The following is a 26,600-nucleotide window of genomic DNA, read 5'->3' as shown; positions in this document are numbered from 1 at the left end:
CTGACTATAACCCTTAAAATGTTATTTATATACTGAACAGTTCCATACTACTGTGATGTCCCTGAAAAGAATACAGACATTTTTGAAAGTGTGCAGTGAAATTTGTATGAGGGGTCAGTGCTTGGTACAGTGATTAATTAATATTTTTGTGTTTCTCAGGAAGTAAGCTATAACATCTTTGTTCTTTCCATAACCTTACCAGTAAAGTAATTCTTTTTTTTTCTAAAGGATACCTTGAACTTAGATGACTGTTTCCAAAATATTATCACCATCTTACACAGCATGTATCTGACATAAAGTACAACTAATGTTGAGTTCCACAATAGGAGTTAAATGGGTGTGACCTTATGAGAGGTCAGATCTGAAGCATTTACAGTATACAGTGAGCTGTGAGCCAGAGTTATGAAGGAAATTTTATACTTTCTTAGCAGTTTTCCTATGAAGAATGATGGCAGCGATAACCTTGTTTGTTCTGCTATGTCCAACTTAAAAAATACCCAGTCCAAATTAATATTTTGTGTAGCAGTGCTTTGTTTGTGGCATTGTAAATGTAAACTGCTGAAATTCCTCTTGAACAATGGCACACTGGATATATATATATATATATATATATATATATAACTTTGTCAAGAGCTTGTTGAGAGTTTGCAAAATGGCCTGAACTTCTGTGTTATCCACTACCAACATTCAAATAGTCTTTTTCAGTCTGGATTTGGCACAGTGCATGTGTATGTGTGTTAGTTCCATGTATTGCCTGAAGTTGTCCCTGAGTGTCCAAGAGTCCAGAATCAGGGTTTAACTCTTACCTTCAAGAAGGACACCAATGCCCTTAAATTTCTCAGCTATTCCTTTCATCAAATGTTCTTGGCTAGGCAGTTGAGCCAGATTGCAAACTATAGATTCTGCTTGTTTTTTTTTTAATAGACTCTGACCTTGCTGGCTGATTAGGCAGCATTTATCATGGCAGCAAGAGAAGCGCTTGGGAGGTAAAAAAAGGCCTTTTACAGGTATTGGAGGTCAACTATACTTGTAAGTTTTTTGTCTCTTCAATCTTCCACAGTATTGGAGCGAGAGCAGCATGCTGTACTGCGCAGTGATCGCCCCACACGTCCACTCTTCCTCTGTCTCTTACTCTGTTGCGTAGACGTACAATTGTTTTCCGCAGATTTCTTCTCAGCAGCAGCGGCTGCAGTCTCTTTGATTTGCAGCTCCAGGTGCCGCTGGATTGCCAAGCCAAGCTCCTCCGGGTCCAAAGATGCCCCGTACACTTCCCATGTCATTCCCTCTGCGTCCCACTCCACCTCCTTCACTGGGGACCTGGGTCCTACATCTGATGTGTCTGAACCAGGACCATCAGTCAGGCTGATATCAGGGAACATATTTGACAGAGGCGAAACAAGGGAATCAGTAGACATGGTTTGCACCCCAACTTCTCTGAAATCATGCTCCGATGTCATGGTGAAGGCATCCCTCACTGTCTGAGGGCAATACCCAGATTGGCTGGAGTGCTCTAGTCTAATGGTAGGGGAGTTTTTCCCACCTAATTCAGGTCTGCAGCAGTGACCTGCAGCCCGATTGTTTAATCCTGTCTCGCTAACTGAAGACACCAGTGGTGGGAAACCAAGCAAATTTGAATGGAGTAGTGACCGCTGTCCTGGACAAGGACTTCCTCCACAGGCTGGCAGAGATATCAGATGTCCAGCACAGGGTACAACAGCACAAGAATTCCTCACAGAGCCAGTGTTCAGTGCATTGCTAACACAGGCAGACCTGCAAGTATTGGCTCCAGGTAAACCATGGCCCTCACCTTTGAAGGTGCAAACGTCTGCATCCACTCCTTGCTGCACAAGGCTGTGCGCACTTCTCAGACATGACCTGCCCAGAGCAGGAGACACTACACCACAGACCATCCTGGAACAGTTGCAAGCTTTCAGGTTCTCCCCAGTCACTCTACCTTGACAGCATGTCTCCATGCCCTCCAAACACTCCATCCTTAAGTTCCTGTGCACGGACGGGGAACACGGAGTGCACCTTTCACTCGTGTAGGCTCGCTGTCGTCCCAGAAGAAGCTCTTGTGTTGGTGTCCTTCTTGCAGGTGAATCCTCTGTGATGCTCCAGGGCCGTGTGGTCCCTCCATGCCAGATGACTGTCTCTGGAGTGCTGTTGCCACTACATGCACTACCTTGCTCAAACTCTAAAGAAACTGGGATGCCACTGACTGGTCCACCCATGCTGGCAGGCCTCTGAGGGCACACTGAACTGCTGGCACTCTTGCGGATATCCTGCCAGCACCAGGCTAGCTCCATTCTCTGAGGAGGTCCACTTGCCATGTCTGTGAAACTCTTGGATAAGGAGATAATGGGAGGCTCATGATCATCCTCCATCTCTGCTCCAGCAGAACCAAGATGGTTGCCAGTAGCGTAGATTTCAGATACAGGGCGCTTTCCCTCAGCCATTATGAAAGGCCTATAGAAAAGAAAAAGATATATTGTAACTTGTCACAGAAAAAAATAATGTTCAGAAAAAAGCACCAGCAAAGCCCAGGGCACTCGAATGGCCACTCCTTAATTAGAGTCTAGACCTTAGCAGACCTTTTCCATGTTTTCACTGTGGTCAGTCCCCTCCGTTACCCTCATGCTGGGCTGAAGAACCAGATAGAAAAATAAATAATAGTACCTTTCACATCCGATTTAGCTACCACATGATCTTACTGATGCTTTAGAAAGGTACTGTATTTACAGTTAAATGTTTATTGAGATTTTTGATGTATCAGTAGAACAAAGAAGAGAGCTGGACAAAGACCTGGTCAGTTATCCATGCGCTTTCTGATTGATCAGATTACAGCAGGGTAAGACCAAGCTGAGCCTTAAGGTTATTAGCTACAACATGCCATTTGCCAACTTCACTTAAGAGCACATGATCTTGTGGGTCCCACAGAATGGTGGTCACTCTCAGGCACTCTGGACAGTGGATAGAATGTGATGCCCCTTCTGACAAAAGGTAGGGAAATTATAGAATTCACATCTGAAAATATTAATCTAATTGATTCTTGTAGTTAAAGTAATAAAGTTATAAAGTAATGCAGCTATAGAAGGCATATATTCAGTCTATAGTATTTTAAGCAGATTCAGTTCTTAGCAAATGCATGACTAGGCTTGCTGTGTTTATATCACACTTCAGTCACTTGAGCAGATTTAGGAGATGATTTTGGGACCCCTGCTGGTGTGTCACTTTCTACTGTCAGCACACATACACATTACTGGCTCCCACCCAGAATACAGCTCCACACACACTAGACAGATAACAAGCAGGGAGTGAATACAGTATTGCTGTATTCTGAGCTACTGATTGTTAGTTTTGAATCCATATGCTAATGTTGTTCAAAAGTGCAGCAAGCATAAACGTACAAGCGTGTCCAGATACAGTATTTTTTAAAGCATTTTTAGCCAAGAACCTCATAAAATCACGTTAAATGCAACATATTAGCAAATTAGCTCCCTTTCAGTTTTTTCCTGTGATAGCTTCTAAACAAGCTCAGGCACTAGCTGCATCTGTCTTGCACAGATTTAGCATTAACAAGTCTTTGTCAGTGAGAGATGTTTGACACTTTTTAATGCTGCTCTTGCTGTGATGTTCATTAGATACAGTACACACAAACACATGCTAAGCCTGCTAGCCTTAGTATTTAGATTGCAGTCGCAATATGTATTAGCACCTCAGAATCAAAGGAACATGTTGTTTCACTGGTGACTTCATACTGTTAGATGCTACCACTGAGGTTTTTGAACAAGATTCATTCATTGTTGCAAAGTTTCAAGCATGTAATTTTAATCATGAATCACACAATGAATGCAAATCAATGAGACACTACAGTCCATATTGACATCACTAGAAATTTACAATCAGTCATGACTAAATAAACATACTAACTTTATCAGTATGTATTCTATAAATCTAGTTATTATAAGGTATTTGGGAGGCTAATTTGAAAACATGAAAGCTAGCAATATGGCTGAAACTCCAGTAGTAGACATGATGACACATTATCTCGCCAAGGCCTTGATGGGAAAACAAGACAGTTGTCCTCCAGCTCCATGCTCCATCTAAAAATAGTATGCTAGGTGTTCCATATCAACTCACCTTCTACCTGCACCAACACCCACACCCACTATCTGACCCTACAAGTGACCGAAACCTTACACCTGTCCTAGTCACAGTCTGAATATACACCCACTCACATGCATACACATATGCCATGTTATCTGATCATGGAAAGAACATAACAAAGAAACATTTCCCCAACCAGCCTTTTGATCTTGCAGTTGTTACTACACAAAAAGCCTTGTTCCTTACATTCTCTTTTGCTGTCTCCTCCTTTAGTAAGTCTGAAGTCAGTGTCTAATCTCCATGTACTTCCACTACGTAGGGAAGCCCTTGCATTACACAGCTGCAGTGTCCCTCACATCCACAGGTAAGTCAACAACCATACGCACATATACATACGTACATACCTCCCACTTCCCTTCTCCTCTCCAACTGCCCGGAAAGCTCCCACCTCAGTCATTCTTTCCCCTGCTCCCCCTCACCTGTGCTCTCCTCTCTTCTCCTCTCTTCTTCTTTCCTCCTCCTTCTCCTCGCGCTCACTTTCTGAAGAAGTGAACAAAACGGAGCGAGTGTAGCGTCGGATTATCCGCTCCTGTCATCTGATTACAAACCAGAGGCTCTGCCTGGGAGAGACAAATCCCCAGTGGAGAGAGGAGGGGGGTGGGGGTGGGAGGGGTGATCAGAGGGGGCGGGCATAGGAGGGAGTGCCGTATGCCCCGGGCACATTGTGGACAGTGCTGGACCTAGGGGAATACTGGAGACATCTCAAAGCAAATCACACAGCTCCCCACCTCCCTGCCCAAACAACTGATACCAGTCTATCGCTTTCTTTTCCCCTCTTTTTTCCTCTCTGGTCTTTCTTGTCAGAAAGAACCCAGTTCCAGACACCACAGGTAGTTCTTTTGCAATATAATGTCTACCTCACTCTTTTTTCTAATGCAATTCTCTTAGTAATGCACTTTTTTCTCCTTTTACATTTTGCTTTTTCCTCCTTCCTTTTTCTCACATCCACAGACATGCACAGCGCCTGTCTCTTACTCATCCAATCTCAACCAATCTCTCTTCTGGTTGCTATAGAAACAGCCATGCTCAATGGGAGCCCAATGAATTTTCATCATGACATTTTTTTAAGGTTGCCGTGGGAACAATGAAAACAGCACCTTCAGAAAACAGGTTTGGAGAAGATAATGGTGGCTGTCAGGAAAAACATTATGATCCATATCATAAATGCCAAAGAGTCAGCATTAGGCCCTGTATGTTCTCTTAATAAACTCCTTTCACTGCACACATATGTGCATTCACACTGTGTGGTCTATGAAATATGATAAAATAGTCTGCAATGTATGCTTGTCAATAAAATCAAAGCTATTATCTCCACTTTCTATAAAAGCTCTCAAAAACTCTAATGAACTCACTTAAACTGCCTGAAAAGATGCAGTGAGGGATGTTAAAATTATTAGCACTGATCTTATTGCTGTTTGTGGTATGGATATTTTACTGTAGAAATCACATTGATGCTGGGAATTTGAAATGATATTATAGCAACATATACATTCAGTAAAATATTCTGTTACAAATGTATTACTATGGTATTACTAGTGTATTACAAACTTAAATAAAAGTTTTAAGGTTTAAGCAGGTGGAAACCATTTTGTGGCATGAAATGTGGTGTGGGAACACCAGACGTGCTAACTGATTAAAATGCTGATAAGACTTCTCCTGCTATCCTGGTGTACCAGAGTTGATCATTAACTCCAGCGAACGCAAGAGACTGGATATAGCAGGATATCATAGCAGCAGTAACAGTGTTATACTGTTTGTAATAATTAAACCCTGAATAGGGGTCTTGCTATCACTGAGACATTGTAACATTGTAATCAGTGCGTAAACATACAATGCCCGTTTTGATCTAGTGGGCAATGATATTACATTATTGGAAGGCTAGATGAGGGACGGCTTTATAATCATATATGTTTACAATATAAGGTAACCTTGCATAAAAATCTTCCACAGAAGATTAATTCAGTTATGATCACTCATCTGGTGGGTATAACTATTTATTAAAAATGTCATCTCATGCAATTAATTTAACGAAATGTTCTTGTTGCCAGTTTTGCTCTAAAGCCACTCTTCATTTTGAGTCAAAGCTAATGGCAAGCATTATCAAGCCTTGTGGGTGAAAGCACAATAAAGAACTTATAAAATAAGAGCAATAGATTAACAATAAAGTTCATAATTTGTCCTTGTTCCTTATCTGAGTTAAGATGAACATGCACAAAAAATGTCAACTGGCCTGAAATGTGGTTTCTAGACATGTGTGTGAGTTTGGGTCATTTTGTGGTGTTGATTAACCAGACTGAACAGCTTCAGGAACATTGTGGTGATTAGGTGGAGGCAGCAGACTTTTCTGCTGGGATAAAAAGACAGAGAGCTGCTGAGGAAACATGTGGAAGTAGCAGTAGAACAGGACAATATCATGACTTATAACCACAGCAAGAGATTAAAACTACAAATGGGAATCTAGGAGTTGGCTGTGGCCATCCATGGCAGGTAAGTAAAGCTTTGCAGATTGACAATGCTTATCTATCTCAGAAATAGATCATAAATACAATGGCACAATCACACAATCTCAATGTGAACCTTATGAACTATAAACACTAACATGAGTCATGGTTTTTAATTAGCTAGCCAGCTATGAGGTAATCTACATAAGGCTATTTGAACAGTAGAACTGTAGCTTATATATATATATATATATATATATAATGTATGTATGTATATATATATATATATATATATATATATATATATATATATATATATATAAATACACTGTATTTTTCTTCAATCTCCCCTATTTAGTGAACAAATGCCATGAATATAGCTGTATACTTGGCAAGGGCCTTATACATTGCAAAAGACTTTAGCAATGCTTCACAGATGTCTGTCCACATTGTTCTGGGACGATGGCGCTAGTCTATTAAAACAAGCAGCAGCTATTAGTGGAGGACGCACATTCTAAATGACCATCTGTGATCAAAGCAGCTGTGCTTTGCGGATCTATAAGCTCGCTTCAGCTAAACACCAGATACTTCATTATTATGAGCTGTTTAATGTACTGGATCTGTTTACTACTCTTGTACATTTCTTCACCATCTTTTGGATCTATTTCATGCTTTATCTAACCCAGAGAAAAGTGACATCAGTCTAAAGCGCAATACAGTCTAAATCAAGGATTTAGTGACAATTTAGTGACAGTTTTCCTGCATTTTCATAGTACCGTTTTGTTTTGTATAATACTGGAATGTTTCTCTGTCAAAACTAGAATATGAGCTTCTATGAAGTAAATACGGTTGACTGTGGGACAAAATAGATTCCAAATAGCGTATTAAATGTTTAAATCTTTTGAAGTTAAGTACAAAGTGCTGCACAATGAAAGAGAAGAATAGGAGTGATTGGATATAAGTATCAATCATCTCGTCCCCCTTAGATCCTTTGGTAGCACTGGCCAGTGGTCTGTCTGCTGTGCTTCTGTTTCTTTTGCTGATTGCTCTGACTGTCTATCTCCTGTGGAAGAAGAGACAGAGCCAGAGACAATACCAACAACTGATCTGCACAAACCCCACTATTCCTCCATGCACTCCTGTTCTCCAAACTTCACATGGAAGCTATGGGTGCGTATCTGATTTCTGATCAATCTGAAATCAAAACTGACCTTTTTTTTTTTTTTACCTTGTTTCATGTTCATGGTCATACTAACCACAATTCATTATGTCATATAATTCTTGTTTTCTAGTTTTCTTTGAGTTGAAGTGTAATGACTTTGCCTGCGTCGAGAAATTATTCTGAGTTTCAATTATTTCAGCATGCACCAGTGGGTGGGGGGAAAACAATCTACCAATAATATCATGTTTCACCTCCCCCTACCACAAGCCCCACCTGTCATCAGGCAGAATGCTCAGCTAGCTCAGAGAACCTACCTGATACTGCGTTCCACTCAGAAATATGTCACATTATGAAAGGAGAATGCATGAGTTCCAGATCACTTTACAGCACAGTCTTCTATCATATAATTTTAATGTACATTTTCAAAAGTATCTTTAAGTATATCTTTTTGGTTTTGCTAAATTCTATTTGATTCATCATCATCATTTTTCATTTATTTATTTATTCAGGACAAACTATGCTTTATTATTATTATTATTATTATTATTATTATTATTATTGCTGTTGTTGTTGTTACATTTTTAACCACTATATAATTTATGTAATTGCAACTTTGCTGTCATGCATCACAGCTTGGCAGAAGTCCCCTTCTTTCTGCCACCACGCTTCAAGAGTTCATCCCACGCTGAAGCAAGTGAAGGGAGGGAGGAAGAGGTACAATGGGAGCAGCAGCAGCACCTCAACACCCAGCGCGGCTCTCTGACTATAGGCAGTAGGTTAATGGATGAGGGCTGAGAACTGGTGTGAGATTGTGTTATTCACTTTCTGTCATTCATTCATTTTATTCCATGTCATTCCATTTTAATCCATGTCATTCATTTTTATTTTGATTCCTCTAAATTGCTGTACTTACTTGTTCTTTGCTCATTCAAAGCCTGTTTTTGTTTTGTGATTGAAGCTGACACTTCTAAAATCTGTGAAAGTGTTCTTTTTGTTTCAAAGGTGCTTTGACAATACTGTGATTAGACAAGGTCATGCTTCTAAAGCTTTCTGAACTGAGTTCAACTGCACTGATTCCTCACTGTTCTCATTTATCTCTCACTCTCTTGGCACTCCTCTTGTGGAGGCTGGTTTCCTCTGGGCAATCTGAGGCCTGACCTGTACCGGCTGCCTGAGGAGCCCAGTGAGTGGGCAGAGCCGGGCGGCTCCAACGTGCGTCTGTGTTTCGCTGTGCTGTATCATCAGGACAAAGAGCAGCTGGTGGTCTCTCTGCTCCGAGCTGCTAACCTGCCTGCCCCCTTCCAGAGCAACACCACACTGGTCAAACTGCAGCTCCTGCCGCCTGACGACCGACGTCATCGCCAGGCCAAGGCCCGATGCAAAGGCAGCCAGCCCCAGTTTAATGACAGCTTTGTGTTTCAGGTATACTAGAAGATGAGGACACTTTATTGTAAAAACCTCTACGTTTTCAGTTTATCTAAAGTGATAATTGGGCAAAGAATCAAAGTCACATAGTTTCCCTTTGCACCTCAGTCGTAGTTGACTGCTAAGCCATGTTTGGTGTCTGAGTTTTCTTATTTAGTTTTGCACTGGAGCTACAAGGCTAATGTACCTAAAAAGTAATTAAAGTGTATAGCCACAAGTATAACATTGCATCAAACTGCATTTAGTTATTAAATATTCTAAATAGACTTGCTTATGAGTTTTATGATGTTGAACAAAGGTATGGGCAAAATTCAAGCTACTATTGCGTCATTTTGTCAATAAATTAAATAAACAGTATGTCATGCAGTGACAGAAACCAAATGAGTAAGTCTATTTGAAATTACTTAAAAGTGTGGTTTGAGGTAGGCATGAACTGTATTTGTTAGCTACATTAGCCTTGTAGCCTCAGCGCAAAACCTAAGAAGCGAACTGATTGATCAACTACATTGGGACATGAAGAAAACTGTGTATGTGGTGATTTTCCACCAGTACAGAAAGAGCAAAAGATTAGATCCAAGTTAAATTGTTATGAATCATGGAAATGGACACACTGAATCATAGCTCCTCACATTTTTAATATCTACTTGTATAAATAATGAATGTCTTAATTTATTTCAATTCATGCTACTGTGGTTATGATACTGTGTGAGTGAGGGTTGAGTCCAGCTTGCTCTCTGCAGGTGTCTAATAACAGTGTGGGACAGTGTACGCTGAGCATGAGTGTGTACAGTGTAGACCGTTTGAAGAAGCACCACATGCTGGGCCATGTTCTCTTCCCTCTCAGACCCTCTGAGCTCAGAGAGGCAGCAGGCAAAGTGCTGTGGAGGGACCTGGAGACTGACAGTGATCAGGTACACAAGCAGCCTCATAAAGTCCTATTAGACATTCTATCCAGTATCTGATCTTATATAGAAATATGTAAAGGGCCTAATTTACTGTACCATTATGTTCCCTGGAAACACCTTAATTTGAATATTTTTGAATAATGCTTGATTTTCACTGTTACCTTTCATTGATTTAAAGAAAAAAATGTGTTGTTAACATAAAACAGCTACTTTCCTAATACTTTGGGTTTATTTTGCAACACCCAGCTTCATATTCATTAAATTGTTTTGCTGTGAAGAGCAGGTTTTGTCCGATTAGTGATTTGACACTTTTCTTTTTTAAAACTTTTGTTAAAAGCACCTAAAGTGCTGTGAAAAAGTGTTTGCCCCTCACATGATTTCTTCTATTTTGCAAATTTAAATGTTTTAGATCATCCAACTAATTTTAGCATAAGATAAAAAAAAAACATGAATAAACACAAAAAGCAGATTTTAAATGATCATTCTATTTATTGAAGATAAAGATGTATTGAAAACTTATATCATCCATGTGGAAAAAGTAATTGCCCCCCTAAGCCTAATAAATGGTTGAGCCACTCTTGGCAGTAACAGCTACAGTCAAACGTTTGCGATAACTTGGTCTGTGTCTTTTACATTGCTGTGGAGGAAATGTGGTCCACTCTTCTTTGGAGAATTGTTTTAATTTGACTACATTGCAGGGTTTTCGAGCATGAACTGCCGGTTTAATGTCTCGCCACAACATCTCGATGGGATTCAAGTCAGGACTTTGACTCGGCTACTCCAGAACCTTAATATTGTTTCTTTTGAGCCATTCAGAGGTGGATTTTCTTGTGTGCTTTGGACCATTGTTCTGCTGCATAACCCAACTGTGCTTGAGCTTTAGGTCACAAACTAATGGGCAGACATTCTCCTTCAGTTTTTTTTTTTTGAGAGCAGAATTCATGTTTCCTTCAAATATGACAAGTTGTCCAGGTCTTGCTGAAGCAAAGCGGTCCCAGACCATCACACTACCACCACCATGTTTGATTGTTGGTATGATGTTCTTATGGTGGAATGCAGTGTCAGCTTTAAGCCAGATGTAACAGGACCCATGTCTTCCAAAATGTTCCACCTTTGACTTATCAGTCCACAGAATATTATCCCAAAAGTCTTAGGGGTCAGCTAGATGTTTTTTTGGCAAATGCGAGATGAGCCTTTGTGTTTTTTTTTGTTTTTTTTTTGTCAGCAGTGATGCAAGTGAGGCAAGTGAGGTCTGTAGTTCTTTACATGTTCATCTGGGTTCTTATGTGACCTCCTAGATAAATCGTTGATTAGCGCTTGGTGAAATTTTGGTAGGCTGGCCACTGCTAGGAAGGTTCACCATTGTTCCAAATTTTCTCCATTTGTGGATAATGGCTCTCACTGTGGTTTGCTGGAGTCCCAGAGCCTTAGCAATGGCTTTGTAACCCTTTCCAGACTTGTAGATTTCAATGACTTTGCATCTGTATTTGAATCTCTTCAGAACGTGGCATCATGTGCTGCTTTTAGAGACCTTCTAGCCTGTTTCACATTATCAGACAGGTTCTATTTAAGTGATGTTTAGATTTAGCAGGTCTGGCAGTAATCATGCCCGAGTGTGGATAGTGAAATTGAACCCAATAGTTCAATGAATTTGGTTAACTGGATGATTTGGTAACTAAGGAGGCAATACCTTTTTCAAATAGGCCTAGGTAGGGCTGAATAGCATTTTTCCTTTAGTTGGGTTGTCTTTGTCTAATATTAAAAGTGGTTTAATAATCTGAAACTTTCAAATGTGACAAATATGCAAAAAATAGAAAAAACAGGGAAGGGGGCACTGTATGCACATATTGAAAATCAAATGTGGTTTAAACAGCTAAATAGTTTTCTGATGAGTGCTACTATCACAGCAAGGAGAGAAATATGTGGGGTATATTACTGTTCCCAAGGTAGCACTTTTGTGAGTTATTTCATTAGTTTTGTAGCTTTTCTGCAAATAAAATAAAAACATCTGAACAGCTTTCTGTTTTATCTATTGAATTACTGCAAAATGACAAAGAAGACATTTATTAAAGTGGAATTCCACTTATTTTTCAAAACTTCTGCATAGTTCAATCTTTTCAGGTTGCATAGTTGAATCTAAACACAGTCATTCAGAGTGGTTTGATGTGAAATACTTCATAGCAGAGAAACTTACTGACACTTATTTCTTCACAATATTGGAACCAGGGCTCACAAAGAATGCCAATGTAGCCATATTATGCATTATCCAAAACGACCAGTGAACCAACACATGTCTTCTGAGTTTTTAGATGTAATGTTGATATGGGTTAATCTGAAAAGTAAGCTTTCTTAGAATATTGTGTATGATGGTTTTTAAAAAATGTGCTTTAGGCCGGAAATCTTTGAAAAACTATCATAAAAAAATGTCTCAGGCATCAGGCAGCACATTCGTAACTATTTCAAAAGCTGTGAGGCAGCTTTTAGAGGCATTAAAATCTTCATCCGTCTGCTTCCTATCACCACCACTGTGAATAATTCTAACTCGGTTTCTGTAGCTGCACATCTAACTTTGTTTACATTTTAACCATGTAATTATGCAAACCTTCCCTTTTAAAAATGAAGTTGTGAAGGACAGTGTAGCTGTGGATTGTATTGAGTCATAGCTGTTGCCATTGTTTTAAAAGGCCCATATCATGGAAATTGATTTTTCATTTTTATTAAAATATTTGGTGTAAATATTGTTAGAGCTTCAAAACTTACTTTTCACTCTCAAATTCATCCAGTCCATATATGGAAAATAAGCTGCAAAATGGCAGATTTTTAATGTTTTTTGTGATGTCACAAAACTATAGACATGCTCATTCACACTAAAGTTAAGAGTGTTTCAGTCTGGACTGCTTTTTGAATGTGGTGCAATACTCTAGCCAATCATAACAGAAGCCATTTGCATATATCATTTTTAAAAGCACTGTAATAAAAACAGCCTGTTTAACTGTAAAGGGTAAAGGAAGGCTGAAAATGGTCATGTGAAAATGAACTTTTTTGGTATGTAATAATCGGACCTCAAAGAAACAAAATAAATACAATAAAAAATTAGGATATGGATTCTTTAAAATGTAACCTCTCTTCCACTTCTGTCAGCCCCTCTCAAAGCATGGCGATATCCAAGTGTCTCTAAACTACAACCAGTCTCTTCAGCGCCTCACTGTGGTTGTGCTTAGAGCTCGTGGATTCCAGTGTTCCAGCAACACTGGTGAGGTTTATATATAATGTATTTGTAATATATATTTGTATAAAGCATTAACTCTAGCTAAAGGTGAAATGTGATATGGTCGAGCGGTGTGGTATAAAGTCTCACTCTGTGGGTTGGACAGGTGTCTGTGTGCAGGTCTCTTTGCAGATACACACGCAGGTTGTGAAGATGAAGTGGACTTCGGTAGCCCGAGGCAGTGAGCCCACCTTTAATGAGAAGCTGACCTTCAGGCTCCATCCTCGGCAGCTGGACGCTACTTGTCTGAGTCTGGAGCTCCAGCAGCCAGCCACAGAAGAGCCTGCTGAGTGTAGGCTCACCACTAGCATCACAGCATCAAGTAAGGAGTGATTTCACGTTACATCAGAGTATAGAAAAAATCGTATCAATTCTAAAACCTTCTAACTCTATATTTATTTATTTATTTATTTATTTATTTATTTGAAAATGCAAGCTGCCCTTTACATTGTGTGAACATTTGGGGACCAAAATTACTATGCAAAAGTATGAATACCATTGGTCAAATGTACACACTCAAATATGGTATTTTTTCTGTAAATGTTAGTGCTCAATTTCTATTTATTGACTGAGTTTAACATATTGGGAAAAAACAAAACCTAAAATATATCTATATAACATATAGTGTTTAATGTTATTTAATGTTATTTTAATTTCCAAATATGTTCAAAATTCAGCAGATAAACAGTAACTGTGCATAAAATGTACTCTCTGTAGAAGATGTGTACTTATTTTCTCCTCTACAGAGGGGACCAGGGGTGCCCAAACTTTTGTATATGACTGTATATATTAAAGTTACAAACATTTTCCTTCTCCTGAGAAGCTACCATTTCTATATAATGTTTTATGACAGAGTGACAGTATATACAGAAACATACAAAGGTACCACAGTATATGACGTTAGAACTACACTTGCTTTGCTTCAATGTATTTAATCATTTCTACCTGTCTACAGAGTCACTGGGTCTGGTGGTCATTGGGCCATTCATGTATGCCAGAGGCAGAGAGCTGGAGCACTGGAATGAAATGGTCAATAAGTCACAGGAATTGGTCAAGCAGTGGCATGGGCTTGGAGCAGCAAACGCCATTCAGAGTTCAAGCTGAACAACACAATTCAAACACAATGCCTGTTCATCTTCAAAAAGCTGCATTTCAGGAGAAAGAGGACATTATTTCCGCAAAAAAAAGCTGCTTAAGCTGCTGTTTCCTTAATGAAAGCATCATCTGCATGTGATGCACTTTAAATGTTTCACAGAGTTTGTAGCAAGTAACCACTATGATTGAGCTATGTGTGGAAAAACTGCCTTTATGCATGATTAAGGCTATAAAGTCCAGAAAACATGGCCATCTTGATCATGACATTCATTAGGGATGCACCAATATGGGAATTATGGGCTGAAGCTGATATCTGATATTTTCATGTACCTTTCTGCCGATGCCAATTTATTAACATTATTAACATTAACATAAAATGTTATTATAAAATGTAGAATCTGGGACTACCTGAGAGATGTAACATGTTTGCAGAGGGTTACACATGCAATAAATTAATAAAATGCAGATATTTTAGAGCAGTGGCCTAGCGCTGCCTAAATGTTCTGCTCCTCAAGCCTAAACACCTGTCTGATCCCAATATGATTCTGATGTGAATCCTTGATATTCATAGTCAGATTTGTACATACTAAACATACTAAACAAAAAATGAAAGGTCACAGTGGTAGAATCACACAGAAACTGCATGTATTATTTTCGTAATCGTGTAGTACATTGTCAAATTCAAAATTAACAAAGCCTGTTGGTAAATTCTGGCATGTTACAATGTGGGAAACACTGCTTATAACACGCTGCATAAAGACATCTGGCTGGACATGTTTCTGTGTTGGATCATGTATTATGGGTATTGTTTAATGTGTCCGTCACACCTGCGTACATGAGCATAAGGCTCTGTGAGCACCGTATTCACTCACTAGTGTCCTTTTTATAAACAGCCAGGTGTTAGCTTCGTTAGTCCAGCAGGTTGCTTATCCTGGTCTGGGTGAGATAGCTGCTCTGAATCCGAAACACTGGGTTTGTTTAAGCCTCTGTGGTCTGCTGTTGATTATGGAATCCAGTACAGTAAGGCCTCTTAGATACTTAAGTGTTGCAAAGCTAGCAGACTGCACCTCTGCCTCTATCTCCTCTAATGTTCAGTGCAAAGCTAAGACAGACTTAATCTGACTGGACACTTGGGTCTGACAGACTTGGGAACAATTACCATGTCAACTCCTTCGACTTTGTGTTTACAAACATATTGTTGCTGTTGGAACAAAGCCATTTTTTTTTTTACAGAATCTGAAAATGTCAGCTGCTCAATACAATGTGTTATAATTTCATGATGAATGGACCAACCGAAATGCTACCAAATGACCTGTTCGTGTTCCATTCGATGTTAAGAATGTTTTCCTTATCCTGTAAAGTTAGCAGGTTGGAGATACAAGGTTATGATGTGAACAGCAACAATACTGTTGTTGTCATATCAACATCTCATTAACTTTTTTAGTGGTGTTTTTTACACCATTTGAAAACACCAGCTGCCCTTTATGTTGTGCGAACATTTCATGATAAATTGACCAACAGAAACAATCTAGGAATAAAATCTTGTTCCATTAACCACATTAAAGTTAAGACGTTTTTTCCTTTTCCTGTAAAGTTACCATTTCAGAAATATAAGGTTGTATTATGAGAGTGACAATATACAGTACTGTGCAATTTTTATGTATAAAAATATAATCTTATATATAGTTATTTAATTTAATTTAAGTACAAGTTATTTATTTTCAGGAGATATTTCTGAGGATAAGGAAGGGGAAAGTCAAAGGAAAACAACTGAAAAAACGAGAGTTTCCAAAAATGAAGAATAAATATTATATATAATACACACACATACACATCTTCTAAGCCGCTTATCCTTCTGGGTCGTGGTGGGAGCTGGAGTCTATCCCAGCAGTTATATATAATATAAATAATTTTAAAATATTAAAAGAAAAAGAGAAAATGAGACTCCTAAGAAACGTGCAAGACCTGGTAGACCACCAAAACTGTTGACATCAAATAAACAGTACTTAAAGCTTACATCTTTCCTTTAGATCTCCACAGGTGTTCTGTCTATCCTTCCATTTTGAGAAGTAGAAAAAGCAACCAACTACTATGTCTGGACTCTGGAGGTGAGGAAAAATATCCCTGCAGATTTACTTGGAAAACTGAAAACAAGTCTCCTGAAAATACTGGAAGCTGTAATAAAGGCAACAAATGGACCTGTTTATTACTGAAAAATCTGACATCATGTTTAGTTGTTGAGGCTCCTGTGTAAATTTCTGTTAAATATATCACTATGTCACTGTCACTGTCCAAAGAAAACATTTCTACATCATTTAAGGACAGCAGCTTTCATTCACATTGTGTAAGATGAATGCTCCAAAATTATTTAAAATACAATACCTTTACATTAACTTACATTACAATACATGCTTTTTTTACCCTGAAAACTGAATAACCTGTACTTAATGGCCATTTTGACTGATAATTTAATAAATGAAGGGTGGTCTCTGACTTTTGCACAGTACTGTACTTTCTTACGTTCTGAGCACAGTAGACATTTAGGGTCATGATGCTTCCATCCATCCACATTCAACACTGCATCAGCTGTTGAAATGAACCTTTTTTTTTTAATTATTTAAGGTTCATTCTGAGATGACTATCTATCCTCACAAGAATGTGTGAAACACTGCTGTCTTCAGACCCCTGTTCTTAGGAATGTTCCTCACTGAGTACTTAATAACCTTGTAGAATTTGGGACAGCAGCCCAAGTGTGTGAAGCTTGGCAAGCGCCAGCCAGTCTGACGTCCATTATGTGCCCCCCAAAACAGAGTGGAGCATCTCTGAAGCACTTCCACGCTCACTGAGTACTGTCCCTGAGGCCACTGGTTCAGTCGGACCACCGTCACTGCTGACACAAAACCAAAGGAGTGCTGGGGTGTGCCGTGGAACACTTGCTCTCCCTCCTCAAAATGCCCACCCTTCTCCCACACAAACTTGGAGTCGTCCTGTTCGCCCATATCAGCCAGGTTACACAGAGTCAGCAGGCAGGAGCTGAGCAGGGCCTCATTCTCACAGTGTTGCAGCAGCACAGCCACCAGCCGTGGGACAGCTCCCAGCCTCAGCAGCCTCTCCTGCTGCAAATCTGCACATAAAACAAACATTGCTCAAAAGGGTTATCTGAAGATCTACAACGTAAAGAATGCAATAATCAGAACTTTGATCGGTGGCATAGATTGCATCCGGAGACTGACAAACCCACACTGAGAGTCTAGAGTGACTGTTGGGCTGGGCTCACAGTAATAAACTTAAATAGCCTCATTATGTTTGTTGCTTTGACTAGAGTGGAGCTGAAATATAGCTGATATTCTTTCAAACATATAAGCAATAAGTTTCACTTATCTCTACTCAAAAGGTCGCAAGATATAAAAGACCTTTGTATCGGTAGTAAAGAGAATAGTTTTGAAAATCATGTTGAATTAAAGAAAGCTGTTTTGCATCATCTGAACATGATGCACCTTAAAGGCACTATACATCCAAAAGTATCCAGACAGTCCTTCTAAATAGTGAATTCAGCATTGACAAAATAGGACATTCAGGAACAGCTCCATATGAGACTAAGGTCATGCTTAACACCATGTGTTGGCTAGAGGTGTATAAAGTCCCCCAATATTACATATTTTTAAGTCCTTAATCATGTAGTACATTGATAAAATATAACTGAATGAAGCACGCTGATAACATCTGGTCATATTATAATGCAAAGATGTACATATAGATAAAATTGCTTATATAAAGTTACACAAAAATATATAGATAGTTTCTTACAGTCATTCTTCTGACTTTGTATTTCATGCTAATTGTGTGAGACATCATCTTGCCTTTCGAAAGAGTGAATTACATGTTGGCTTTGTTTTTGTTATGTGGTCAGGAGAAAATGAAGTGGACTCACTGCTGTCGTAGCAGATTCTCCCGATAGCTCGGCTAACATGCAGCAGCAGATCCTGGTCCTTACTGAGCAGCAGTGTCAGAAGAGCAGATATGATGCCAGTCTCAAAGCAGCTGTCTCTCACTATAGCTATGAACAAACACCACAGAATAAGTGAATAATTAGACGTTAAGACATTTTGAAGTATCAGTGATTAGTTTAGTGGTCAAACCGCTGACAGGAGTTTCCAAAACTGGAGTTCAAAACTTATTAAAAGATGGAGAGAAAATTAGACTTATAACAACTGTGCAGCCATGCAAGACTAGCTACCCCAGAGCTCAGACTTAAGCATGACTGAATGTGTTTGGGATTACTTGGATTGTGAGAAGCATAACTTCTAAGACTGAACTTTGGAGGTGATGAAAAATATCCCTGCAAAGGGTAGACACACTAAATACTGCAAATTCTTATATTACATTCAGTTGTTGAGGCTTCTGTGTCATACTCTGTCAAAGATATGTCTTCTGCTTTTGTTTCCTGAGGCTGAAATGTAAATAAATTGTACTTAATGGCCGTTTTGACATTTGCACAGTACTGTATCTTGTACCTTCACTCATTGGGCCACCACCCAAATAGAAATGAATACTGCCAGTCCCTTGCTGGTCCCTCTACATTGATGGACAAGGTACAAGTTGCCAAAGAATTGTGCAACAATAGATGAGCTACGGTCAGTAGTTATAAATCAACAAAGTGCACCTTTATGGTTGGCGGAGGTAGCTGAAAAAATGAGCAATGAGTGTAGGTAGGCGTACCTAATAAACTAGAAACTCAGTGTGTGTCACTATATGTTTCAGATTGCAGGTCATATATACACCTATCTGAAACAGCTGAACTCTGCTTACCCTCTCTTGCGAGTTCAGCTACCAATCTGGCTGTGTGTACAGTGAGAGAGCTCTTCCTCCTCAGAGCCTGAGCCAGAACAGGCAGAATGCCACTCTCTACCACCTGCTCGGCTAGGCCTCGTTCTGATGGAGAAGCACGCAAACACACCACACACATACACACACACACAGAAAATCTTCAGGGATTATCAAGTTATATACACATGACTTTACTTCACATTACAGTTTCTGCAGTAATGCACACGTTTCTTTTGATAAAGTCTGACGGCCCAAAATGGCTTGAAATAAAAACACATTGAACTGACAATTAATAACATTTCTCCATTCACCTGTTAGCATTATGGAAATACACAGTTTTGAAATGACAGTGATGACAATCTCAAACCAGTCGAACTAGTCTTATCTTACTTAAACTGAACAAAGTCATAATTTTGGTTATGTTTACACACGGTCCCTCACAGCTGGCTGCCTGGGTGCTTGAGAGTAGAGTAAGAGTTTGAAGGAAGACTGGCTAATCAGCCCTGTCAGTGAATGGCTTGAACAGACACAAATGCGGATTAGCATGTCGCTGTGGATTTTCAAATCCACAAAGGTCAGGCATTCACCTTAACCTTTTCTGTAGCCACTGCGCACCCAGTATAGTTAATGACGTGTCATTTTTGTGCAGAGAAACTATGAATAGTAGCTTTACATTACAGTCCATAAATAAGCTCATTTCCCATTTAATATAGTGGTTAATAACGCACGAAAGAGGTTATTTGTGTCTATGTTGCTCACTCCTCTCCACGGCAACAGTCAGCAGCGTGTCCAGGTGAGGTTTCAGTTCCTCCTCTACAAGCTCTGTGGTCACACTGATGGCATCTAAAGCAGCACCAAATGAGTCTGAAAAGAGAAACCAACACCGACTCAACAGTACTGCTAACTGACATGTAAAGACATGCATTTATGTATGGATCAGAAAGCAATGTAGCATGGGACTCGTTAACCCCTTAACATTCCAGGCTTGTTACATACTAAGGCTTATTACTCATCAACTACAGGGACTTCAATGCAAACTAATGGAGCTTTTCTTAGGTTATAGAAGTCTGTAATAAAACTTAACCCCTTACATGGCCAGGCCAAAGTTCTGTTACACACTTCTATCGTAAGAATAGCTCAGCTAGTTTGTATTGAACTCCCTGTAGTTACTGTGTATTAAGCCTTGGTATGTAATAAGCCTGGGATTTTAAGGGGTTAAGGCCTTTGACATTCATTGGGAATTCTACTGATTTCTGCATAATTCGGTAAAGAAACATATCCTTTTTTACAATAGTGGTGATAGGAACCAGGGTTTGTGATGTCAACAATGCAAATATAGCTGTTTTATGCACTATCCAAAACAACCAGTGAATCTTTACGTGTCTGCTGAGGTTTATATATTATGTTAATAATGGTAAAATAGTGGTAAAACCATAATTATAAGCTTTCTTTAAGTAATATTTTGCCATACTTATACCCTGCACATATCTCTCTGCCTTACATGTACTTAATGCTTCAGATGTGTGGTTCCTATCACCACCACTATGAACAATTCTGACTTGATTAAATGGAGAATAGAGTATAAAACAGCATTTCACATCAAACCACTAGAATGACTTAGTTTACATCTTAATAATCTGATTATGCAGATTTTTTTGTTTATTAAAAAACAGACAGCCTTAGAACTACTGAATATAACTGATTATAATCTGGTCTGATATACTGGTTATATGAATTTCAAAATACAACAAATAAAGATGAATAAATATGAAGCTGCTGAAGTCTTGTTGAGAGATTATGTCTAACCCTTTTAAACGTCCAAGGTCCATATGTGGGCCCACAGTTCAATTCCTCATTCTCATAAATACATAACTAACATTTTAGTTTCACAGTAGTTACCAAATACGTTACAGCAGTTTTTCAACTCTTCAGATGAATGAGCTCAGAGCTCATTTAGGTGCTTTTCATATATTGCTACTCACCCTTTGCTGGGCTGGGCAGGTGGCGACTGGCTGTCCTCCTGTCCATGTGTGTGTGTGAGGTAGAGTATGAATCTCAACGTGGGGTGTGATCTGCATTTCACAGAACACCCAGACTCTCCCGCTCTCCAGGCCACATTCTGCCTCTCTACACTTTATGCTACTTTTCCAGTTATCTTGATCTCCGTTCTTCCTGACATGATTACCAATTCTCCCAGTAACAAGCTTGCCCTGAGAACAACTATGAAAGAGTGTCTCTCTTTGCTTTTCTTGTTTTCCTCTCTGTTTTAGCTGTGTTCCTCCATCTGTTTCCTTCAATCCCTGACCCCTCCCTCCCTCTCAGATCTACACTAATGCACTCCAAATCCTAAATCTCCCTAAAGCTCCTTGCATGATAGGTAGCCTCTGGGTAACACTGTGTCATGCAATACACAACAAAGGCTCTAGGGACAAGACTAAAAGTAATTAAAATATATAAATTAAACAGTATAATTAATATACAGAAGTGAAATACAAAAAAAAAAACATCAATTTACATTCATGTTTTTTGCAATGTATAAAATGTGCAGTATCACTAAAGTGTATTATTTTATTTATTTATTATAAAAAATATGCTTGTTACATGTAAATTGGTAAAACTGTGGATTCACTGGAAGATAAGCCATTAGCAGTAAAGCTATTTTGGGAGAAATTTGATGCCTTGTGTAAAAAATGCTTAAAAAAATGTATAGAGCAGCAAATCAGTAATTCAATTCACTATGATGAATTAAACTGATAATAGACAATTAAAACGAATACATAATGATATTAACATAACAAATGAGAGAGGACAGTAAAACAAATCAGTAAAAAATGTACATTTTTAATACACACAAATGAGCAATCTGAAGTACTTTCAAATACAGCCTACAACCATTCACTAGTTACTCAGTACACCACACGTATACAATCAAACGAGAAAATATATAAATATTATATAACTTCATTGGAAAAATTTGTCATCCTACGTAAAAGATATGGCATTATTCAACTTACATTGCTCTGCTATTACAAACCAGAATCGAAAGTAACAATATGCATTGGTTTCATGATTCACCTTCACTGATCTGTGCTGCTTAAAAACATTTGTTCTGATGTATTTCTACCTTATATATGCTGCATGAACAGTAGTGTGCAAAAGTCTTAGGCATCAGAGAAAATTATTTGTAAAGTTATTCGTTTGAGCAGTAAATATTTATTACAATAATAATAATAATAATAATAATAATAATAATTAAAGCAGGTGAGCTGCTGATGAAACATAACAAATCAATGCAATGTCTGGATTGCACTGAGAAATCAGGAACCAAACTTGCTTTCTTCGAACTAAGATATTAATAACTTCTTTTTTAAGAAAATCATAAATAATCTTGCTACGATTTACTTATGTTTGTACTTATTGTAATGGCATTTAGTCTGTTACTGGATAAACACACAGACTGTCAAGTTAAATCATTCTAAATAAATTTCCTGGCTGCCTAAGACTTTGCCACAGTAATGTATACATTTGATCTTCACTTAAAACAAAAGCAAAAATGAAACAAACGTAAGATATGACAAGATTTTTTTAACTGAACTGTCCTTGTTGGAAAAAAAAAAAACACTCTCTCTGCCAACTGAATTGTTAAAAGACTGATTATTTTTTTCTACAGCTGACATGGTTCAAAAACAAAACATCGTTTTAGAGTCAACATTTAAAGGAAATGATAAATCTAACAATACAAAACTAAAACGTGCTTTAAAAGAAACTGCACTCTCAGCGTCCCTCAGGCTCAGATTATGCCAGGCCTGCGTTGGTGGCACCGAGGCCACTCGATATGGTCTCGTATCCCACAGACACCAGGGTCAGGACACTGCTCTCTATGTCTGTGGACTGCGGAACCTGTGGAACAGCAGGATCTAATCGCATCTGCTTGCCTTTCTTCCTGCCTCTTTTGCCCTTCTCTTTGGGTTTGCCATCCTCTGTGGTGGCCTTAGGTTTACGGGTGCGCTTCCGGATCCTCCTCATTGGCGGCTCGGGTTTGGGATCTGTGTTCCCGGACAGGATGCGGATCTGCCGATCAATGACATCATCAATAATGTCAAGTGCTACGTCCATCATGCCATTGCCGAGGCCATGTGTGACATTGGAAAACAAGTGACTGTTTGCTGGGTCTTTGAAAACTTTCCGCATCTCTTCCAGATAGTTCCTGGGGGGAGAAAATAAATAAATAAATTTTTATATATATATATATATATATATAAACTGCATAATAAAGAAGACTGCAAAGTACATTTCACACTTTCTAGCATATAACATTACCTTGTTTCAATTATTTTTGACCAGTGTTGCACCTGGTTTGTCTCAGGCAGTAACTGTTTTGCCATGTTTTCATAATCCACATACTGTAAGGCAAAGTCCTTCATATCTTTACACAGTGCTGCTGTGTCACCTGAAAAAAAAAAAAGAAAAAATACACTCCAGGCAAAGCCAACAAGGCAAGAAGTTTGAAAGATATTGGTGACTATCAAAATTAACAACCTGAATCAGTACATTTCTCTAAAAGCTTTTTCAGATTATCTCATGGATGTGTAGGGCTGAACCTTACCCTCAGTGAGTTTGGAGAAAGAGCTGGATACCGCTGTGTTGGTGCTTGGTGACAGGCCAAAAACATTCAGTGATTCCAGGAGGGTTTTTTTACTGGCTGGGCCTCGACTCACTCTAGTGTAGGCAGCAAGAGACCTGAGAGACATCTTTTCAGGTGGCTCAAGCCTCCGTTTAACTTCCTCATAATGGATTTGGTACTTCCGGGCCTTTGAGCTCTTCATGTTAGGATCCAGAAGGGAGGCAACCTCTGCAAAGGGAACTTGCAATGATGATCTGGCGCCATCCTGAGAGGCTGGTACACTCTGGCTCTCCGAGTGGCCTTGCGTTGGAATGTCGACTTGTGAAGGACCATGGCTTTGTAGTTGCCCGTGGCCTTGAGACGGCCCATGGCTTTGTGACTGCACATGGGTTTGGGGCTGCACATGGCTCTGTGACTGACCATGGCTTTGTGTTTGCCCATGGCTTTGAGACTGCCCAAGACTCTGAGGCAGACCATGGCTTTGAGGCTGACGGGCTGGGCCGTGGCCATGCAGTAGAGCCTGGGCTTGCGATGATATCTGAACTTGCGATGGAACCGTATGCGGTACAGCTTGACAGGAGACATCTTGCGGTATGACATGCTGTGTAATGATCTGCGCAATGTTTGGGGGCTGAGGTGGAGTTTGATACATGGCGATAATGGGATTCCCAACAGCCACATGGACCACTTCATTGTTTGGGGGTACAGTGGACATGTGCATCCCAGAAGACGGATCCATCTCCACAGTCTTTTCTGAGATTAATAACTTTTACTTATATAGTTTTAATCCTTTCTTCTTTCTTCGTGTAAATCATTCACTTTTCTGAGTTAGCGTTTGCAGTACTTTCAAAACAGTCGCAGCTTCCTCACAGAAGTACTGAGCCAGTAACTGTAGAAATATGAAACAAAACATTAACTGCAACAAGTACAGCGCCTTACATTAGTTTACCTTCATTATTTCACCTTTCCTTAAAGTTATGTAACTTATAATTAAGTAGTGACTTCGTGCCATGGCAGTTAAGGTATAAATTATTGCCTTATAAATGAAGTAAAAAGCCAGTAAGTGAGCTTAATACCCTGAGAAAGCAGTTCATGCGCCCTCTTCACATCACGCACCGCCACCGCGTGGAAGTGAACTTTGTCGTAGGCTAACAACAGAGCTAAGCTAGCTTAGTGGACTTTGTGCTAAAACCCAGGTGCTTCTTCTTCTAGTCAGTTCCATATGAGGGAAAAGGGTAGGCTACGGATGTTATTGCCACTTGAATGAAAGGTAAAGCGTGGCGAGACATTTTTGCTAGTACAACAACCCTCCTCGGCGAAGCCCATGTGTAAGGGCAGACTTTAAGAGGAAGGATAATCCACTTGTTTTCGTGAACAGTAGCCGGGCCAGGCCAAAGCCTCGGCGGGCAACCGTCATGTTTGAAATGTGATATGGCTCGTTTTCGCACCACCAACACGTCCAAACCTCCTCTGAGTCGGCTGCTCACGATTTATAAAGCTAACCTTGAATCCGATGCGAGTTGCTGACAGTATTCTTACTTACCGCTCTATGGTTAGAGTCGTATTTAAACCGTACTGATCCTAGACCAGTCCATGGCGAACCGATCGAAGCTCTCCTTCTTCCCCGACGCCGTTTCGGCGGGTTGCAAATCAGCAGACAGGGCACTGTCGCCATGGCTATTTTTTCTCGCGCTTCCATTCGCCAACACGCCTGTCAATCAAGTGCGAAACAGACTTCATACGGGTTGAATGCCACGTCGATCATATTGCGTCATGTTTAAGGGGCGGGACATCCGGAGCTTAAAGTAGCTCAACAACAAAGACCAGAGCAGAGGTGTGATTTTATGTTTTTGTATACAGTATGAAATTTGTGACCAACACGACCAAATGTACTAGGTCTACATGTACGCCGTAACAGTATGAACTGTTGTAAACGTCCGTTACCTTTTTCGTTATCCGAACTGAATTGAGTCTTTGAGTAAAGATTCCGTTCTTCTGGGCTGAATCGGTTGTGTTGGTTGGCTGTGCGAAAACTGAGCTGCTTCTCTTTACTTAAATCTAGATAACCTTGATGAGGGCAGTGAAAAGTAACTACTCTAATCGACCACTAGATGGCGATGTGTGCTTGACTGTGACAGCCTTATTCATCACTATATGAGACAGCACAGTAATTTGTGGACTTTCACAACTTGTACGGCCAGCTGTTGTGAGTATATTACACAGTCACACAGTAGACACATGATCCAAATCAGTAATGTATCTTTTTTATCTACTGCAACAACCCCCCTCTGATGCCCTTCCCTCTGATGCTCTGTTGTTTAAGCTCCCTGACATCATGAATTTATATTGCTGCCCATCCTCAGTTGCAAGCACAGTGACAGCAGCAGAGATGAGTATGGAGAGTCAGGTGTAATTCTTGCTGGAAAAGCATAAATAAGAGCCTATTCAGCCACCCAGAATCAGACTTCATAGGTTAGATGGACTATGAATCAGATTTCTTAGGTTAGATGGATTATGCTTAAATAGGAGCTGTTTCTTATATTTAGGCAGTAGATTAATGACTAGTCCATACTTGTGTCAGAAAATGAAGGGACTTTGGCAGGATTATTTGGATGTATTCAGAATCTGGCACCTAATATTCAAGGTGAAATGTATCACCTTTTTTTTAACACTACAGTAGTAGCAC

At 39.5% G+C, this 26,600-nt stretch overlaps 4 protein-coding genes across 7 annotated transcripts; 1 reads left to right on the top strand and 3 right to left on the bottom strand.

Moving 5' to 3' along the window:
* Window positions 1–896: 896 nt before the first annotated feature.
* LOC118809356 lies at window positions 897–4,737 on the bottom strand. Of its 2 annotated transcripts, none has more exons than XM_036572580.1 (2): window positions 4,512–4,737; window positions 897–2,466 (listed from the first exon to the last, which is right to left on the bottom strand). In XM_036572580.1, exons 1-2 carry the CDS (start codon window positions 4,562–4,564, stop codon window positions 1,047–1,049), a joined length of 1,473 nt encoding a protein of 490 aa, XP_036428473.1. In that variant the 5' UTR covers window positions 4,565–4,737; the 3' UTR covers window positions 897–1,046. The 2 variants fall into 2 exon arrangements, with proteins under 2 accessions (XP_036428473.1, XP_036428474.1); XM_036572581.1 differs by having other exon boundaries at window positions 4,587–4,737.
* A 1,690-nt stretch (window positions 4,738–6,427) lies between these two features.
* On the top strand, window positions 6,428–16,018 carry syt15 (synaptotagmin XV). The gene is made up of 8 exons (XM_036572579.1): window positions 6,428–6,654; window positions 7,595–7,778; window positions 8,403–8,542; window positions 8,897–9,192; window positions 9,936–10,106; window positions 13,242–13,353; window positions 13,475–13,690; window positions 14,324–16,018. Exons 1-8 carry the CDS (start codon window positions 6,648–6,650, stop codon window positions 14,470–14,472), a joined length of 1,275 nt encoding a protein of 424 aa, XP_036428472.1. The 5' UTR covers window positions 6,428–6,647; the 3' UTR covers window positions 14,473–16,018.
* A 1,093-nt stretch (window positions 16,019–17,111) lies between these two features.
* Window positions 17,112–21,587, bottom strand: si:dkey-21e13.3 (uncharacterized protein LOC100150043 homolog). The gene is made up of 5 exons (XM_036571714.1): window positions 21,273–21,587; window positions 20,050–20,154; window positions 19,273–19,395; window positions 18,395–18,520; window positions 17,112–17,587 (listed from the first exon to the last, which is right to left on the bottom strand). The coding sequence occupies exons 1-5, from the start codon at window positions 21,316–21,318 to the stop codon at window positions 17,112–17,114; spliced, it is 876 nt and encodes a 291-aa protein (XP_036427607.1). The 5' UTR covers window positions 21,319–21,587.
* Window positions 21,588–22,111: 524 nt separating this feature from the next.
* Window positions 22,112–25,981, bottom strand: si:ch73-127m5.2 (uncharacterized protein LOC561202 homolog). 3 transcript variants are annotated; one of them, XM_036572576.1, is made up of 5 exons: window positions 25,859–25,977; window positions 25,458–25,625; window positions 23,897–24,803; window positions 23,611–23,740; window positions 22,112–23,497 (listed from the first exon to the last, which is right to left on the bottom strand). In XM_036572576.1, the coding sequence occupies exons 3-5, from the start codon at window positions 24,651–24,653 to the stop codon at window positions 23,086–23,088; spliced, it is 1,299 nt and encodes a 432-aa protein (XP_036428469.1). In that variant the 5' UTR covers window positions 24,654–24,803; window positions 25,458–25,625; window positions 25,859–25,977; the 3' UTR covers window positions 22,112–23,085. The 3 variants fall into 3 exon arrangements, with proteins under 3 accessions (XP_036428469.1, XP_036428470.1, XP_036428471.1); XM_036572577.1 differs by lacking the exon at window positions 25,458–25,625 and having other exon boundaries at window positions 25,859–25,981; XM_036572578.1 differs by lacking the exons at window positions 25,458–25,625; window positions 25,859–25,977 and adding an exon at window positions 24,991–25,450.
* Between the last annotated feature and the right edge of the window lie 619 nt (window positions 25,982–26,600).

The sequence above is a fragment of the Colossoma macropomum genome, unplaced genomic scaffold (genome assembly GCF_904425465.1).
Source record: "Colossoma macropomum unplaced genomic scaffold, Colossoma_macropomum, whole genome shotgun sequence".
Taxonomy (NCBI): Eukaryota; Metazoa; Chordata; class Actinopteri; order Characiformes; family Serrasalmidae; genus Colossoma; species Colossoma macropomum.
This window is presented reverse-complemented; position numbering and strand designations above follow the sequence as displayed.